Raw genomic sequence first — 18,962 nt, forward strand, 5'->3', positions numbered from 1 at the left:
TAAAAATGATTACTTAGATTGCTGTGGACCCAACGTGAATGTAGCTCATAGCAGAGGCACTGAATTTTATAATATCATTAAAATAGAAATAATTAGTGATGTGAATCTGTCACGTTATGGCTTATAGGTCTGTATCAGGACCAAAAGCGATCCAACGTTACTTTTGACCTACAATGGTGTTACCTCATTTCTTCTTTGTGACGAAATCAGCTTCTGGCACCAAAGTTTGGAATATCTACTCAATAGGGTACCTAAACTTTATCTTTTCAATAGATGGGATTTAAGTAATTTTTTATAGAATCAGTGAAACGGATACAAAAAAATAAACCCTTATCTGCCTTTGAATGCCACATAAGCCAAGAATTAGAGTTTGAAGCCCTGTTGCTTGTTAAAGAGTCATGTCCATACCATGCCAGAGGGGGGCAGTGCTCGTTTGTGTTTTCTCAATCTTCATTCGGGTAGTTCATCTAATCACTCTGCTGTAGGGGTAACTTTAGGCCTGTAGTTTAGAAGTGGAGCAATAACATTAAATCAATACATTTTGAATCTGTATTTCTGTTTATTATCAGTCTATAACATTCAGAGAGTTGTTTAAAATATTGTCAGTTTCAATCAATAAGCATTTTATAAATGTATATACTTTATTGCTTTGGTATTAACTATTAAAATGATGCAGGTTAATTATGTTTTTGTCCTGTTTTGACAATATATTTGTATTCATCAGTGTGTTCTTTTTGTTCTCCTTCTCCTCCTGCAGTTTCACTACAACTTCAGCACAGAGCGAAGCATTGCTGTGTAACTTTCCCCCCGGCGTTCACACCCTGGCAGACGGAGCCACGAGGACTGAAACACTACAGAGGGATAATCTGTAAAATAATGTAATAATGAATTTTTAAAAGTTCGGGACACACCGAAACTGTATATTGTGTAATTTAAGACAACAAAAAGTATTTTTACCTGGATGGATTCTATTTAAATGATTCAGTACTTGAAGTATTTTTGATAATGTACAACTGTGTGCATTAAATTTTAGAAAATGTTCAACTTATTTATCTTGAAAGTGACTTATTTGTGTTTTTTTTTTTATCTTAATCATATAGTTTCATGCCCAAAATAAACCAAGCTAATTAATATCCCTAAACAGATTAATTCATAAAAGTTTGTTAGCTGTGACTCACATTTTGCTCATCAGAGTAACAGGGCAGTAGCAGTCAGGGAGGACAAGAGGGAGCAGAGAAGCAGCCTCATCACACGCAAACAGGCCCCTCTGATGTTCATTTTCCAGTAGACGCGTCTTTCCATCACAAAGTTCGTCATGAGCAGCGTGCGGCAACGAAGAGCAGAGCTCTGAGACGCAGGAGCCGTTTACCCCAGACGCCCGCCCACGTCAGCAGTGCCTCCTCTCCTGAGTCAGGTCTTTAAGAATAGAACAAGTTTCAGCTCTGTAAATATCTTATTACTGATCATTAAATGTGTTATTTCTGTTTACAGCTATATGGATAATTGTTTTGCAGAAAAAGTGACCATTTCTTGGAGTTTTTTTGCACTATTTTAATATTTAATTTTCTGTAAATCCAAAACACAAGAAAATATTTCTTTATTACAGTAAAGTGATTTTTTTTTCCAGAAGCTTACACTTAGATACCAAAACATCACCGTCTTCTCACTCTTGTTCACATGTGTCATTTGCAACTAATTAAATTGTCAGACTCCATTTGCACATTTTTGCAGGTGTAATTAGTATTAGAAACTCATTAATGGATTAATGTCCCTGCTCTTAATTAGACTTTGTGAACTTATGGATTCTGCTAACAACGCAGGTATTTTTTTTTCTTTTCTAATGGCTTTTGGTATTCACAGGTGTTTAATGAAGCACGCAGCAGATGACAACAACCCACGAGCGCTCGCGTTAACTCCTCTGTTCTGCCGCTGAAATCAGAGCGACGGCCTGAAGAATCGTCTGCAGAGGGAACAGCTTTCACGCTCCTTCATGAAGGTGACACTCATGTCAGTGATGCCCTAGAGCGCAGTGACAGGCTCCGACAGCCCTCCTCCCCGCTGCGCGTAAAGTGCACATATACAGTACGCCATATGTATCCAGATTCACACACACAGGCTGCACAAGCAAAACTCTCCATTCTCCACCTTTACTCTTTTCACTGACGCATGTGAGAAAAAACTTTGCAACAAGTAATAAAATCACTATTGTGCTAATAACCACACAAATCCAAGAGATGCACAACTGCATCATAAAAAGATAAAGCAATATTGTGTATTTTTCTTATTATTAACAGATTCCATGAAAAGACCAAAACCAACAATGGAGGGATATTACTAACAAGTATTTCTTTGTACCATAGAGTTCCATTGTTGTCTAAACACTATTAAAATAACATCAATGAGCCGCCCTTTTGTACTGGGTTAAATGTTCACTGTAATTTATTTAAAGTCCATTCGACAAACTTTGTCCCGCTGCAGTAAACACTCACTAGCGCACCAAATCTGCAGCTGAAAATAGTTCCCAACAAATGCACTATTTATTCCTGTTTGTGTAACATTTGGTAAAAGCTACAGTTCTAAGCTGTCCAGGGAAATGATTTAGCCTTTTCTTCTTTAAAATGAAAGTATATATTTTTGGGCTGCATACTATGCAGTACATACTCAATGTGTGCTGTCGTTCAACATACTTTTGTGTGAATAAACAGTAGTATGTATCCTTTTCGGGCGCACAACTGTAATTACCACGTCACTTTCCAGAGAGCCTCTTTGCCAGTTGGAGACGCGTAACCATGGTAACCCGTGCCAACTACTCTGAACTAATTTAAAAACTATATTACGCCTATAGCAAAGTAGAGTCTTATTCCTAAATTGAAGTGTTATTGACATTACAGAGCTGTCTGTCAACGTCTGTTATGAACAATGTCTTTACTGCTGCATTGCATTGTGGGATATTTATGCCAGCATAGTATCCAGTGTTTGCATACTGTAATATTTCACCGGAAATAATATGCAATTCATGTACTATTGGTTTCATACTCAGGATTCGAACATATTAAAAAATCTCACTTAGTGTACTAAATAGCATGTTAGTGTGGAATATTGGACGTAAATCTATTTTAAAAGATATACGTCTTCAGGAACAAATTAGGGGCTCAGTGCTACTGACAGGCTCGGGTTGGAGATACGGACTAACGGTCTTTTCATGAGAAGTGTTGACAATTACAAAAATATAGAATTTATCCTTTATCCTTTAAAAATGTGATCCTTTTTTTCTGCAGAACATCTCAGTACTATGCTCAGAGCGAGCAGCATTCAAGGCGCTGCTGCCATCAGCAGGTAGAGTCTGACGTTAGCTCTGCAGGTCAGATGTTAGTGTTTAGATGAAGCTAATCACCAGTTCTGCGTTCATGCTAAGAGAAGCAGCGTAGCCAAACTCTCCAGATGGGCACAGAGCTTTCAGAACCACAACTCCCTCACGAGCCCTGCCCAGCATCACCCATCAAAAAGCGGCCTCACATGGTTTCACTTTTCCTTTCACTCCACTTTATGATATGGAAAATAATAATGATTTTCAGAGACCACATTTTAAAATTAAAATGGAAACAAGCTTTTTTTTTTTGTCTGTAAGCTGTGCAGCCGTTTAAAGGCTAAAGGGCTGTTGTGTGTCTTTAAGCATTTCACATATGGCGAATCTGTTTCAAGGCATCTTTTAAACTCCCTTGCTATCTCTAACCTACCTACCTCTAGCTGCTGCTGCGTTGCTCAGAAGAGTTGGCTCAGCCGAAGTTGAGCTGAACTGCAGAGCAACACATCAAAGCCCCACCCTCTGCGAGTCGGCCAGATGTCCCGTGGTCATTTTTAAACTCACACCCCGGCGCATGACATGGAGCAGTGTGTAAGCATGTAGACAGAGGTGGATGGGCCGCTTGGAAATTGGAAAAGGAAGCCTGTATTTATGAGGTGGTTTGAGGTGCTGTGTTAAGACAGGCTTAGCCTGCCACTCTCCCTCTGACAGCCCTGTTTCCCCCTGAGCAGGGGTGACCAGAGACAGAGAGAGGTGAAGGAGTGAAGGCAGGAAACCTGTCAAAGCAGGTCCAGACCAGACCTGGACCCGTGGTGAACAGACTCACAGGCAGGTGATGCAGCAAATCACATTGACAGAAGATGTAAAGCCTAATGTTCACATTATTCGTATTTTCATAACAAGAAAAAACAGGAAACATAGGAATTGTGCCTCCTAATGTGATTCCTTCAGCCTAGTGCATGCTGGGACAGGCTAAACCTTCCATGACCTCAAGCAGGAAAAGCGTTGTAAGAAAAATGAATATTCCGAGAAACAGAGACACACAGGCTGTGGCCAGTGAAACACTTACTCTACCATTTACCAGTTACCTCCAGCAGTCTCTTGTCTCTTCGTTCCATGTTGACGTCATCAAATGTTGGAGTGCCCCACTGAGATTTAAAGCGGGAGGTCGGACGTGTGGTCTTCTCTGTACCTGCCACCTTAACAAGCCCCCAGGCTGCACTCCGAGGGGAGCCCCACATCAAATGTGTCTGTCTGTACCTCAGCTAGAGGTAGGATGAGTGATCTCCCAGAGCAGGGATCCCCTCGCCTCCCCCACACAGCGGCTCTCCTCCCCTCTCCCTCTGCCACGGCGGCCAGCCCATGTGAGTCAAATTATTGTAATTGAGCAAGGATGGAGTCGGGTGTGAGGTGATCTCTCTCTTCATCCCCTCCCTCCCTCCCGCTCGCTCTTTCTCTTTCTCTCTCTCAGATATTTCTCCACATGTTGTGAAATGACCAGCAAGCATCTCTTTTTTTTCTTCCCTCTAACACTGCCCGTAACACAGAAATCAATTAACTCCTTTCAAGTCAGATCAAAGGCCCAATACACCGTCCAGGTCTCTCCACAACCTGCGGGACAATTAGCTCTCCCTTTGGACAGCGACCAGGCTGGGCAGATGAAGGGAGGCTGCTGCCACTGTTCACATACGTGTGAAGCAGTCGTAAACAAACGGGAAGTGATTGGGCATCATTTCAACTAGCATCCCCCTAATTTACCATTTAGTTGTGCATAAATACAACAAGATGATAGGTTTGAATTAATCTGCTGGGGACATCATGACAAATGGAAAATGGACTTTGACGTCTGCATATATTTTAGAGGATGTTTGTGCAATAAGCTGCCATGTGGCTGGCACAGCCATGGATGGATTATGAGACAAATGGGCCCCTGGGAACAGACATGTAAAAGCCTCCCAGCCCGCCTACATAGGATCACAAAAACCCAGACTGAAAGAGACACAAAACAATGCCAAACAATGCTGATGCGTCACTTGTTGTTGTTTTTCGTCTCTTTGTGGTTGATTTTGTTTATTTGCTGTTGTGTGTCTCTTAATAGTTGTTATTTGTGTCTTTGCTGTTTTTGTTTTGCTGTTGTCTCTAGTTTTTTTGTGTCTCTTTGTAGTTGTTTTTTGTCTCTTTGCTGTCGTTTTTGTGTTTCTTTGTCGTCGTTTTTTGTGTCTTTGCTGTTTTTGTATCTCTTTGTAGTGGTCATCTGTGTCTTTCGAGTTGTTTTGTCAGTTTTTGTGGACATTTTGAATCTCGTCTTTTTGTGGTTGTTTTGCTTCTTTGTGGTTGTTTTGCTCCTCTTTGTGGTCATTTTGTGTCTCTTTGCAGTCGCTTTGTATCTCTTTCGAGTCATTTTGTCTCCCTTTGCAGTAGTTTTGTGTCTCTTTGCAGTCATTTGCATCTCTTTGTGGTCGTTTTGCGTCCATTTTTGGTTTTATATCTCTTTGTGGTTGTTTGCATCTCTATATGCTTGTTTTGGCTCTGATCCAGTCACCCCCTGACCCTTTGGGCCTTTGGGCCTGTGTCTGTTTGGCCCGTTCAGTAATGCCTCCATGGGCATGGTCGTGGCACAACATAGTGTAGACTGTGACATCAAACTGATTGGACAAGGGGGAGCGAGGGGAGCTTTCGTCCACAGACAGGTGCACTGACCCTGTCCACCCCTGAAGGTGCCACTTGCATTTTATTGGACATTTAGGGCCGGCCAGAATTTTTTAACAGCCACCTGGATGCAATAAAGGGCCAGCTCCTGAGCTCTGGCTGCCCAGAGGATTTCCCAGCAGCTCCCGTGGGACCTCTGGCTAGTTAAGATGTTTATTAAGCTGAAAGTGGTCCAGTGGGAAAACACAGCACTTCTGAGAGATTCGGGCCAGCAGTTTTCTTGTTAGTCGGAGCGCTCCCCGGAGGATTGGTTTTCTTTTCCTTTCAAACCTCGGAGGGAGGACAGGGTCAGTTCACGGGGCACGAGGTTGACCAACTGGTAACTAGGCCCATGAACCCAGAAAGGGGGATATCTAGAGACCATCAAGGTCAGCTTGGAGCGATTCCCACAGTTCCCAAAGTGAGCGCGTTATCTAAACATATCCTAGGTAGCTCTGAAATGCAGTTGTATAGATAGAAATATAATTATCTAAATTTCCAGGAAATATTTTGTGGAAGCAACAACAGCTATAACTGAATAGAGAGTGAGTTTCCAGGGTTACGTATATCTTTGAGCAGGTTTATTTTTTTTCTCAGAAAAAGTCTTCGTAACCTGATTCTTAACACTTTTGAAATGATTGATTGAAAGTAAAATATAAATGGGAGTGCGTACCACAGCTTCAATATATATACCTTTCTTTTTAATGCACAACTGAAGTTCTTTGAAGAAAACGTCCGTCCAGAACATTGTGATGTTAGTTCTGCTTGTTGTGTGACAGATCTTGACCTTGCTAAGCTCTTTCTGGACCTCTAGTTCAAAGCACCGGTCTGTAGCCTCCGGCACTCTGCCCTAATAACTTCAGTTAGCCCCGTTAGCCCTTGTTTTGCTTTCTAAAAGTTCAGCAGCCACACTCCGTTTAAAAGGAGAAAGAGTTCAGAAGAAATATAGAAGTATAGTTAAAATCGCTTCTTTACTGCTGAGCCTGATGAATATTAAATTTCTTGTTTAATTTTGAACTTTCTCGGAGGCCAAACTGCAGAGCCGGTGGTTAGCACACTGTGAACCGAGCAGCACATGCAGCCAGTGATGGGTTTTTTAGTGCTCTCTGCCTAATGTTCAGGACAGATTAGAAATGTTCGCCCGTGACAGATGCTGTCTAGATCTTCACTACCAGATCCACCCAGCTGCAAAACATCTGGCTGGATTTCTACCTTTTTCTCTGAAGTGCAGCCTATTAATGACACACCCACAATCATACATGTGCGCACACACTCGGCATTCAGTACACACAGAACACATCCAGCGGGTTTGATTGAGAGAAGAAAAAAAAATCACACATATACAGATGTTTGATTATGAAGATTTATTTTTATTGCTACATATTTTCATTCATTTCATGTTTGTCATTTGTTTGTCGTTATCATTGTTCATGCATCTACTGATTCTCCACACATTTGTTAGCCATAAAAAGAGAGCCAGCTCCGCATCACAGCCGGTATATACGTAGATGCATTTAGAATATCTTTCACTACTTCAGCCGCAATGTCCGCGAGCACATGCAATTTATTCAGCAGGCACAGAATTTATGCATTCCACATGAGGAGCGGGTAGCGAAGGCCTACGCTTGTTGTTAATGGCACACATCCTAAAATCATGCTCCTGGCCTCCTGCAGCCTCCACTCTTTTCTTGTGTCAGAGGAAACATTATTTTTGTGGAGTAAAATCCACTGAATAACATGATCATCTGATGAAAGGCGCAGCAAATCTTGCCTGAGCCGAGGCACTTTTGCTAATGATGGAAACGGTCATGTAACAACAAATGCCACGTATCCCGCTGTGACATGACGGTGTAATATCAGTCGCTCGGATGCCAAAGTTTTCCAAGTTTTCGAAAGCCTTTTCTCAAAGGGCAAATGGTTGTTTTGTTTCCGTGACGCTCCTCCACTCAGCACCTCTGTGAGGGATATTAAATGGTCCTTGTTGCGGAAAGATTTAATATTCTTTAGGCGCTCATCAAGAGTTGGAGAAAGTCACAAATACATGCGGGTGTGTGACATTTGGAGACCACGGTTTAATTTAGTTTAAAATTCCCATGCAGTAAGTTGTTCCTGATGTGTCTGAACAGCTTAGGCTCACATGCAGAGTTTGTTTGGCCATCGCCTGTGTTTGAAGCAAAACAGAAGGGAAGGGGAGATCCCCACATCACAGAATAAACAGATTCTGTTATTGCTGGGTTTCATAATATATTATCTGTTACCATCTGCGATCCAACTTTGAACAACTTTTTTAAAAATGTTTTGAAGATAATCCTTTTGAAAAAAGAAAAGTTCATTGTGTTTTAACAAAACATTTTTTTTTTTTTTTTTGTTATTATTATATCACACAATGCGGAAAAGGCCTTGTTCAATTTACATTTTAGTTTTCATGACTTTACCACAAAAAACTGTGTGGGAACAAAGTTAATAATATAATACACTCCATGTCATAACACATTCATTATGATAAAATGGAAAATATGTTGTTTTTGTAATTCAAAATGGAAAGTTTAGAAAACATAGGCTGCAATTACGATAATTTGACGAAAATTCCAATAATATTTAGAAAAGTTTAACGAATTCATGAAATGTTATGTTTCGTTTTTTTTATAATAATTTGTATTTTTGTTGCAACTTTAAGTACATTATTCAAATGTAGAGAACTGAACCAACAGTGACTGTAAATTATCCTGAATGTGCATAAAAACATCTTTTCATTTACAAACTTTTCAGAGAAGAAAAAAAATATATATTTTATGCTATGTTTGTAATACATACTAAAATGGGTTTTTTTTTTATTGTTTTTTTTTATCACAGCACAAAAAAAAAATACAGTGGAGCACATCACAAGAACAATACCAGGTAAGAATGATTGACAAATAAACAACACAACACCACATCAACAGTATAAAACAAGAGAAAGGACAAAATTAATGAAATACAAGTCAAAACACAAACATGATGAGGAACATATAACTCATAACATTCAAAACATATTCAAGTAATATACATGATATTGCACTCTGTGGTAAAGTAGCTTTTTTTGCATTTCAGTGTCAGAAATTTGCAATTAATGGGTTTGAGAAAAAAAATCTTTGCAATCCTAATGATTCAATTATTTTGACGTTTACTTTTTTTTTGTGAAACAGCGTTGGATGACTTATATCTTTAGAATTTTTCAAATTAATAGCATATGCAAGTCAGTAGTAGAAATACCAAACATGGTGTTTTTATTATTATTCTTATCAAAACGAATTACAGAGGAATCAAACAGGAAAAATAATCTATGAACATTTTTTTCTTAAAACCTGCTTGATTCAAGATTTAAGACTTTTATTTTGTTATTTGCTCTGGTACAGTGTACAAGGGCATGAAGTTGAGTTCTTGTGCGGTGAAATGCCGATAAATACAATAAAATATGCACATTATAATAATTAAAAAAAGATGCACACAATTGACAGAATTTATTTGTACATAGTAAAAAAAAAAGTCTGCACGTTTTACGAAAATTTAAGAGAAATTACATTCCGTAAAATAATATATCGATATCTATCTATCTATATATATATTAAATAAACCTTCAATCTAACATTTAGTAAAGTAATAAAGACAACCAGTACTGTGTACTTCATTGAATGTTTAACAAACAATAACATGATAGTTATGTGACTTGAATGAGTAGAGTGATGTTCATTTAGTTAAATTCATATTTACATCATGTAGTGCTCCTTCCTCTACCTGTTTCACAGTATTTTATATTAATATTTAGCAATTTTTTAAGTTATAATACAAGTTTTGCTGTGGAGGAGCAGAGTGAGTTGTACTGCCTAGTTTTGTCCAGCAGGGGGTGATGCTGTAATTCAGATAGTGGGGTTTTGGGGGTCTCCTGTAATATCAGCATACTACAACTGTGAAGTAATAAGTGTTCAGACTGAGTCAGGGGACCAGGAGCATAAATCTGACTGAATCCTGGATCACTGTCATCAGATGACACCACGGTGTTTCTGAGAAGAGCGTGTGGTCTGGAGCCCACAATGATGATGATATGTAGTGGTTATATCTTTACCAAAATTGTAAGAAATTTGAATACAAAAATGCATTATACCCAGTTTACTTTTCACCAGATATTAATAAAATGGTTACGATTATTATTAAAATCTCTTTTCTTATTATGATAAAAGTGCCATATTACGTGGAGGGATTTTCTCAAAGCCATAAACCCTGAAATAAATCTAAATGTAGTTAACAAACATGAGACGGAGGACTTTTAATACTAATGTTTACATCTGTGATGCTTAGGTATTATTTTGGTATTTCCCTGTAATTCAGCAGCACATATACACTCATAACTCAACTACATGTAAATTATAGCAGTTTGATTCATTATTCAAATCTAGGCTATTTATCTGTGTTGTAAGCTCTATTACGGTTTTCAACTTTAAATTATTGTTTTGTCATACTTTTTAAATTACATTAGTCCTGATTATATCATTATTTTGCATTTTTACTGGTTGGGTACAGGGTTTTATTATTAGATCTTATGTTAACTAAATTAATGCTCAGTTTTTTCTTCTTTGACTTAACAAACTACACAAATGCAGGTAAACAGTTCTCAGACTCCCATTTCAACCGTGTATGTCAGCTCGCTGTCACACAGGGCCCTGTCAGGCCATCTGTCAAGAACTCAATAAATTTGTCAGTGAAAAAAAAAAGAAAAAGCTGAATCTAATAAATCATAACATAAACAAATCTAGCCATGGGTTGACAGTGCTGTATTATACTTTGGCTTCATCCTGGGGGAGTTGGGATTATCCTGCAGTATCATTTTTTCTTTTTGTAGGGGGGGGCTGTCTCAGTAAGATGGGCTGTGTGGTTGAGGCGAATAAAAGCAGAAATATATGAGTGAGTGGGAAGAAGGGGATGTGATATAAAAAGAAAATACACTGTTTATCTTGTTTGTGAATTTAAGCTAAATAAATAAATAGGAAAAATGTACAAAAATCAGATAAACTCAATTTGTGACTTAAATTAAAAATCCAAACCAGTTGTTTAAATGCTGCTACTTTAGTATTGAAGGGCCCTCAGGCCTGTGTTGGCCCTGCATCTCATCCCCTGTTTGTTATTACAGCAGTGCACCAACTGTTTGCTTCCTTTGTCAAATCACACTATAATAATATTCTTCTTCTTTTTTTTTTTTATTGACAAATTTTAATGACAACACATACATCAAACAAAAATCAAAACCCATAAACTCAACCCAAAAGTTAGTGATACAAATAACTAAGAGAATTATCTAAACTATGTCAAGTACAAAACATACATATCGTTACAGTATACAGTATCATCCACGTGATAGTTAAATGCAAGCAGTCCATCATGGGAGTATTCAACAACAGAACAGAGAAAAAAGGAAAAACAAAACAATCAATATACAAATAGAAATATTGTCAAACTGAGTCCAAATATTGCAGAAAGGGGCCCCAAGATTCTTCCCATTTATGTTGACATTTTAAATTGTTGGCTCGCAATTTCTCCATGTGGATAACTGAGACCAGTTCATGCAACCAGTTTCTGAAGCATGGTGGAGATGGTGTCTTCCAGTCTTTGAGAATCAGTTTATTTTTGCTAATACCATGCATCCATCAATAGAGCTGTTTGAATATGTAAAGGGAGAGTTGAGGAGTCCTCTGAGGATCCAAAAAGAGCCAAGTCTCTGTCAGGAGAGAGAGTCCTTTAGTAAACCAAAGAAAACAATTCTTGACCAAAACTGATAAATTAATGGACAGTCCCAAAATAAATGCAGCAATGTACCATCAATAATATTCATTTTTAAGGTATGAAAACAACTTCTTCTTTTTTTTTAAACTGCAGAAAACATTAAGACTCAGCAGAAAAAACAGATTAGATTACAGTTAATTCGTTGCAAATTGGAGACGTGCAAACCTTCAATGAGCGTCACTGCTGATCCAGGAGCGGTCAACCCATTTTACGCACAAGTCCAAACGCGCGCGAAAAAAAACGCACAGCATTTTCCCCCTAAATTCGTTAAATGTATTTATCATGAGAAACTGTGACTGTGTCTGTTTTTTTAAGAAGCTCCAAGTGCAACCCGGCAAACAAATTAAAAAAGCCTGTATTTCCTTTTTTCTTCTTTCATTGGAGCTTTTTAAAAAAACACAACAACAAGCATCATGGAGAGCTTAGAAAACACTCATTAAAAGATCAAAGTGAGTTAACTATGAAAGTCCTCTAGCCATGCTATTTAGGGAGCCATTATGTCTTTGGTTTTGCTGAGTTTCTCCTTTGAGGATTTCAAGTGTTCTTCCCATTTCAACCAAGGTATTTTTTTTTTTTTAAAACGCTTATCTGTGCGCTTTGTTTTAAGCATAATTGAAAATTATCACATTTCATTTCAAGCAAAAAATTAAAAAAAACAGGTAATGACATAGATTTTTTTTTGGCTATTACAGTCCACAATTTAATATAGTATGGCTTTACGTTGAAGATTATTATTATAAACTGTGAATTTGTTTTTGCAATACATTGATTATTATTTGAGGCCTGACACACAGTGTGTGTGAGTTGTGAGTTATTATCTGGGATGGAAAAATGGACCCTGCGTGGCTTATAAACAGCGGGATGTAAATGTAATTAAAGAAAGTAAATGCTCTATATGTTTGTACATATATTTTAAATTTGATTAATGCGTTTGTTTGGATGCGATTTAAATGAAACGAAATAATTTGATGTATTTAGTGTCACATTCTGTGGTAATTATTTATATTTTTTTCAGAAAAGGCCTACATTCATTTATAATTCATTTAAATATTTAAATAACATAATTAGCACTGGTTGTAGATTTTTTTTTCGTTTAGTCTTAGTACACTTTCACTCAGACTTTGTGCCTCTTCTATTAAAATAGGACAATTTTGCAGTCAAAACTGTGCGTAAAGTTTTGCAAATCTCTGTATTCAAAACCACCATCATTTCTTTCTTAATACCCAGAGTTATTATACACTTCTCTGTGAAAACAAATCGCAATCACAGCAGCCTGCAGGAATGTGCGCATTATTATAACGGTCTCTTACCTTTCCGATGGATGCAACAGTTCTGGTTGCTTTAAAGTAAATTGCTAAACTTTTGGAGACCATTGCTTTCTGCAGAGCACACACCTGCTGCAACGTTTTTTGTTTTTTTTTGTTTTTTTTGTTCTTCCTGCCTTCTAGCAGCAGAGAGAGAGAGAGAGAGGAGGGGGGCTCGTCATGTAGAGGCTCATTAAAAACACCGCCGGCTAAAAGTTGGCGGATTGATTTATTGAATGAATGTTTGATGTCCTCATTCACACAAGTGACCTGGTCGAGAGGCTGGAACAGCTGAATGAAGGGAGGGGGAGGGGGAGCTAGCTTTATTATATGTTATTTAAAAAAAATATTGATTATTGATAGTGCTCAGCTCATAATGCTGCTTATAGTAAGTTAATATGTTTTTTGGTTTTTTTAAATGTATTGATTACTGATAGTGCTCAGCTCATAATGCTGGTTATAGTAAGTTATCCAATAGTTTGATGCTTTATTATATATATGTATATGTTTTTAAATGTACTGATTATTGATAGTGCTCAGCTCATAATGCTGCTTATAGTAAGTTAATCCAATAGTTTGATGCTTTATTCTATATATATTTTTTAAATGTATTGATTATTGATAGTGCTCAGCTCATAATGCTGCTTATAGTAAGTTAACATGTTTTTAAAAATTTTTTTATTGATTATTGATAGTGCTCAGCTCATAATGCTGCTTATAGAAAGTTAATATGTTTTGTTTTTTAAATGTATTGATTATTGATAGTGCTCAGCTCATAATGCTGCTTATAGTAAGTTAACATGTTTTTAAAAAATTTTTTATTGATTATTGATAGTGCTCAGCTCATAATGCTGCTTATAGAAAGTTAATATGTTTTGTTTTTTAAATGTATTGATTATTGATAGTGCTCAGCTCATAATGCTGCTTATAGTAAGTTAATATGTTTTGTTTTTTTAAATGTATTGATTATTGATAGTGCTCAGCTCATAATGCTGCTTATAGTAAATTAATCCAGTATAGTGTGAGGTATATAGTTTGATGCTTTATTATATGTTTTTGTTTTTTTTAAATGTATTGATTATTGATAGTGCTCAGCTCATAATGCTGCTTATAGTAAGTTAATCCAATAGTTTGATGCTTTATAATATTTATTTTTTAAATGTATTGATTATTGATAGTGCTCAGCTCATAATGCTGCTTATAGTAAATTAATCCAGTATAGTGTGAGGTAAGTGAGGTAATTGACCCCATGCTGATAAAAGTTCTGCAAATAGAAGAAAACAGCCAGCCATGAAGTGGATGACTTCATGACTGGCAGTCTGATTTTAACAGAGCAAGTGCACATACTTTGTGATGTGCTATTGTGTGTAGATGTGTATTGTGCATTTTTGTATGTTCTTTCTTGTATGACTAGTATGTTCCTTTGTTTTGAGCTGCCAAGGGATTTACAGATGTGAATTATCTTAAAGCTATAATCTGGTACGGTGCATCATTTATGTTTTAAACTGTACATGGTCCCTTTTAAATAAAATAATAATAATAATAATAATAACATATATGTGTCCTTTAATGGAGAAAAAAAATAAAGACTTCAATATTCATATTTATTTTAAACATTTCTGTGATATTATTCCAAAAAATGTGACAATATGTGAACACAGTAATCTGCTTTGCTGTATTTTGACTCGTGTGTGTGTGTGTGTGTGTGTGTGTGTGTGTGTGTGTGTGCGTGTGCGTGTGAGTGTGCGTGTGCGTGTGTGTGTGTTAGATCCCTCCAGCTGTTCTCTGAGTGACCGGCAGAGGGCAACGCCAACAGTCTGCTCTCTGTTCTCCAAACTGGGCTACAGGTCATCGCCTTGATGCTCCACAAAGGACATGAGAAACAGCAGCCAGGCCTCTGGACTGGAGGTAAAAACGCTGCGCGCATTTTGCAGAAAAATGTTGCATGTTTTGTTTTCCTTTATTCATTTTAATAGACTATTTTTTACAAAAATAATGTGAAGTATATGAATGTTTTTTTTCTTAATATAAGCTAATTTCCAGCAACTTATCTTTATAATAATAATAGTTATTATCATTATTTTTTATCACCGTTGCTGTCATAGCAGTTATACTCTCTTCATGTCTCCACTGTCTTTAATTTAGCAGCATTATTATTAATTTTTTTATTTTCTATAAAAAATATCTGATCATATAGAGCAATACTGCTTTGCAATACGTTTCCATAAGGTCCCATGTGTAGTCCTATGTGTTCCTGCCTGGGTCTGTAGCTATGTTTGCTTTTTTTTTTTTTTTAAAGAACTTGATAACAATGAGCATCTCGCGCAGCGTGACGTGGGAAGCAGCACACAATCCCATTAGCAGCTCTGTAATGTCAGACAGGTCTCAGTGCAACAGTCCTCCGCACTTTATCGCTTATATATACAGTATATAACGTCTTGATCACATCTCGACAAAAGACATGAATTTTATTCACTCCCAAAACCTGTAAAAAAAAAAAAAAGCTATGCAGTTGTTATTATTATTATTATTATTATTTATAATAATAAAATGTTATATAGACTTTTCTTATTAATAATAATAATAAGAACAATAACTGCATATATATATATATATATATATATATATATATATATATAAAAAAAACATTTGTCTAGTTATTGGAATTTTCAAGTATTCTTCAGATAATAAGATATATATATATATATATGTATATATATATATATATATATTAACCTTTATTTAACCAGGTAGTAATCATTGAGATTAAGAATCTCTTTTGCAAGAGAGACCTGGCCAAGACAGCAGCATTTAAACATACATTAAAGTTTCAGATGCCACAACATAAAACAAATGCAAAATAAATACATAGCATAATATCATACAAAACACATTAAAATCAAGTGTTTGAAGCCAACGTTAAAGTGAAAATATTCAGAAACATATATATAATATATATATATATATATTATATATATAATATAGCTGCTGTGTTCCTGCAAAATAAATGAAGGACAGGTCTTTAAGAATGATTATTATTATTAGTATTACTCCTACTATTATTGGTGCTTCTTCCTGACCCAGAGATGGATATCCATGGCTCATGGTGGCCACAGACCGCTGTTATCACCGCTGATCGCCAGGTGCATCAGCTGAAAGGAGACAGCAGCCTCCACTGGAAACAATACACAAAAGAGCAAAAAGGAAAAGGCATGTGATGATGCTGATGATGATGATGTGTATTTATCACTATACTGACAACTGAAATATAACTGTTAATTCTTGATGGGTTTATTCTCTCACTTCAGTAAGTTAATTGATGCAAAATAATGACATCACATTCCAGAATTGTTTGACATAACCTGCCTTATTATTAAATTATAGTGTATTGTCTTTTTAAGTAGTAGTGGTAATAAGATCCTATTATTATTGTTGTTGTTGTTGTTGTTATATGATCTGATAGTTACTCCAGTGTGAAGCCAGGCCTCTGTAAACTACCAGCTTTCTATCTCTCTGCTCTGTGTTGTTATTGGACTGTGTGCAGCTCACTGTACTCCTCTCCAATAGCATCCCAACGGCGCTGAATGGGAGAGAGTGAAAAAAAAAGTGTAGCCATGCATGCAGAGAGTGGGAGGATCCACTCGGCTTCAATCTCGATCTCAGACTTTTTTTGCAGCGACAGGACAGGGACACACAAACCAACCAACCAACCAACCAGTCTCTTGCTATACTTCCAAAAGAGTTACTGCAGCGGGACATCTACATAACATACACACCCTCACTGTGTTTTTTTGGGGATTTGTTGTCAAGTTTTTCTCACCTTTAACAAAACTGTTGAAGAGAAAGTGCCAGCTCGAGGACGAGAAAAGATAGAAAGCTTCCTCGGTGCTCTGAATCAGAACAGGTGACTGTTGAGAGAGTTTTTACGCACCTTTATTGTGTCCTTCCTGTCTCTCCACGCGTCTCTTTACGCACAGGAGGATCTGTGTGTAGCCGGTAAACTATTGCGAGCATCTTTTTTTTTTTTTTGCATTTCATAGTTGAGCTCATTTTCTAGTTTTCCTGCTGCAGGACTGTGTGTGTGACGCGGAACTTGAGCGGTTTCAACAGGTTTCAGCCTCCTCGTCCTCGTCCTCCTCGTCCTCCTCGCTTTGTGGACTCTCTTGTCCGAGTCTGACCGTCTTCTTATGGATATTGCAACAGGTCTGGTGTCTCTGGAGCGCCTCTCCGTTGGAGAACAGTCCGAGACGTGCATCATGCTGGACGGCATCAAAATCGAAGATCACCCGCTGCGATCTGGACAAGCCACGCTCGGAGTCATGCTCGGTAAGTTTCTTTCTTTCTTTATTTTTACTGTATAAAACCTCAGCAGATCACTATGAACTATATAAATGCCCATTGTCCAAGGGAATAAGGCAAGGCAGCTTTATTTTGTATAGCACATTTCAGCACAACAGGGCTAATTCAAAGTGCTTTACATGTAAACATTCAAGAACATTGCAAACAAAGTGTAAAAAGAACAATAATACATAATTAAAACAGTTATATAAAAACATGAAAGATTAGAAAATAAAAACAAGCTAAAAAAAAGCTATCATAGAGGCTAAAATAGACATATAACACACAAGAGTAAAAGCTCTAGTGCAGTATATAAGATCATTATCTGGTTTAATAAAGAATAACACGACTGTTATTCCTGTCTGGATGCCATTAAGCTATACTATATGCGTACATGCCATGACTCCTATACGATCATGAAAAGGTCACATGCAAATGCGTAAAAACTACAGATAATAATGGAAAAATATAGTTTTATTTTCATGTTATTGTGATGGAAACGCGTCATGAGCGAGCCAGACATGTATGTTAAGGCTTGAGGAGTGATGTAATCTGCAGGCCTTTATTGGAGAGAAAAATATTAAATTCATCCATTATAAAGCTGCTTTTTAAAAAAAAAATTTATTACTCAAGACTTTTTTATTTAGATTAGCTTTTAATACCTAGTAGCCCGGTGACATTTTCCCTGTGCTTTTTATTATCTACCTTTTTTATGATTTTATGATATGATATGTTTTTATTCCTGTTATTTATTGATGTTAATGTAAAGCACTTTGGGTATACCTTTTGGTTATTGTAAAGGGCAATATACAAATACATTTTGATTGATTGATTGATTTGATTATTTGATTAAATCCACATCCATTTCTTTAGTGTTTAAGGCCTTTAACGCTTTTAGATGTATTTAATCCAACATCCTCGACTCAGGCCTTCTTCTTTTTATTTTTCTTCTTTTTCTCTGACGGGCCCTGAAACTCCTCCACCGTTTTGTTCTTCTCTCTTCCAGGCTCTGACTGTCACCATCCGTCGGTGTGTGAAGGATGCCAGCGTCCCATCTCCGACCGCTTCTTGATGCGTGTCAACGACTCCTCATGGCACGAGGAGTGTTTGCAGTGCACCGTGTGTCAACAGCCTCTCACCACCAGCTGTTACTTCAGAGAAAGGAAACTTTACTGCAAACACGACTACCAACAGTAAGCACCAATTCTCCCTCTTTTCTCCCCTTTCTTTTATTCTGCATTTTCTTCACATTGCAAGAAAAAAAAGAAAAGATGATGGCTTTGGTTTGGCCTGGAGGCCTTGTGTGCATGTGCGTGTGTGTGTGTGTGTGTGTGACATTCATACTGTCGTGTGTGTGTGACAAGATTTAAAAAAGAATATCCACCAACATGGAGTAAATGAACTTGCTGTCATTGCTTGTGTTCAACTTGTTTTGTGACAAATTATAAAATGTCAGGAAGAAGTGGAATTAAATCAGCTTTTTTTTCTTTTTCTTTTTTATAATAATAATGATG

General features: G+C 37.1%; 2 protein-coding genes across 7 annotated transcripts in view; both read left to right on the forward strand.

Annotated features, from left to right (window-relative positions):
• Nucleotides 1-1,048, forward strand: part of mvb12bb (multivesicular body subunit 12Bb) — a 142,789-nt gene extending 141,741 nt beyond the window's left edge. For both annotated transcript variants that reach the window (XM_074638630.1, XM_074638631.1), the window contains one exon: nucleotides 758-1,048. In XM_074638630.1, the coding sequence (XP_074494731.1) occupies nucleotides 758-799 (42 nt within the window). In that variant the 3' untranslated portion in view covers nucleotides 800-1,048. The remainder of the gene's footprint in view (nucleotides 1-757) is intronic.
• Nucleotides 1,049-1,184: 136 nt separating this feature from the next.
• lmx1bb (LIM homeobox transcription factor 1, beta b) overlaps nucleotides 1,185-18,962 on the forward strand; it is a 64,282-nt gene continuing 46,504 nt past the window's right edge. The window contains exons 1-7 of one of the 5 annotated variants that reach the window (XM_074638625.1): nucleotides 1,185-1,414; nucleotides 1,861-1,996; nucleotides 4,036-4,668; nucleotides 8,846-8,890; nucleotides 14,879-15,018; nucleotides 17,314-17,436; nucleotides 18,455-18,641. In XM_074638625.1, coding sequence (XP_074494726.1) covers nucleotides 14,970-15,018; nucleotides 17,314-17,436; nucleotides 18,455-18,641 — 359 coding nt within the window. In that variant the 5' untranslated portion in view covers nucleotides 1,185-1,414; nucleotides 1,861-1,996; nucleotides 4,036-4,668; nucleotides 8,846-8,890; nucleotides 14,879-14,969. Of the gene's footprint in view, nucleotides 1,415-1,860; nucleotides 1,997-4,035; nucleotides 4,669-8,845; nucleotides 8,891-14,878; nucleotides 15,019-16,474; nucleotides 17,015-17,181; nucleotides 17,437-18,454; nucleotides 18,642-18,962 lie in introns of those variants that run through there. The other 4 variants (XM_074638624.1, XM_074638626.1, XM_074638627.1 and 1 more) reach the window with 4 other exon arrangements.

Source organism: Sebastes fasciatus, chromosome 6 (assembly GCF_043250625.1).
Source record: "Sebastes fasciatus isolate fSebFas1 chromosome 6, fSebFas1.pri, whole genome shotgun sequence".
Classification (NCBI taxonomy): Eukaryota; Metazoa; Chordata; class Actinopteri; order Perciformes; family Sebastidae; genus Sebastes; species Sebastes fasciatus.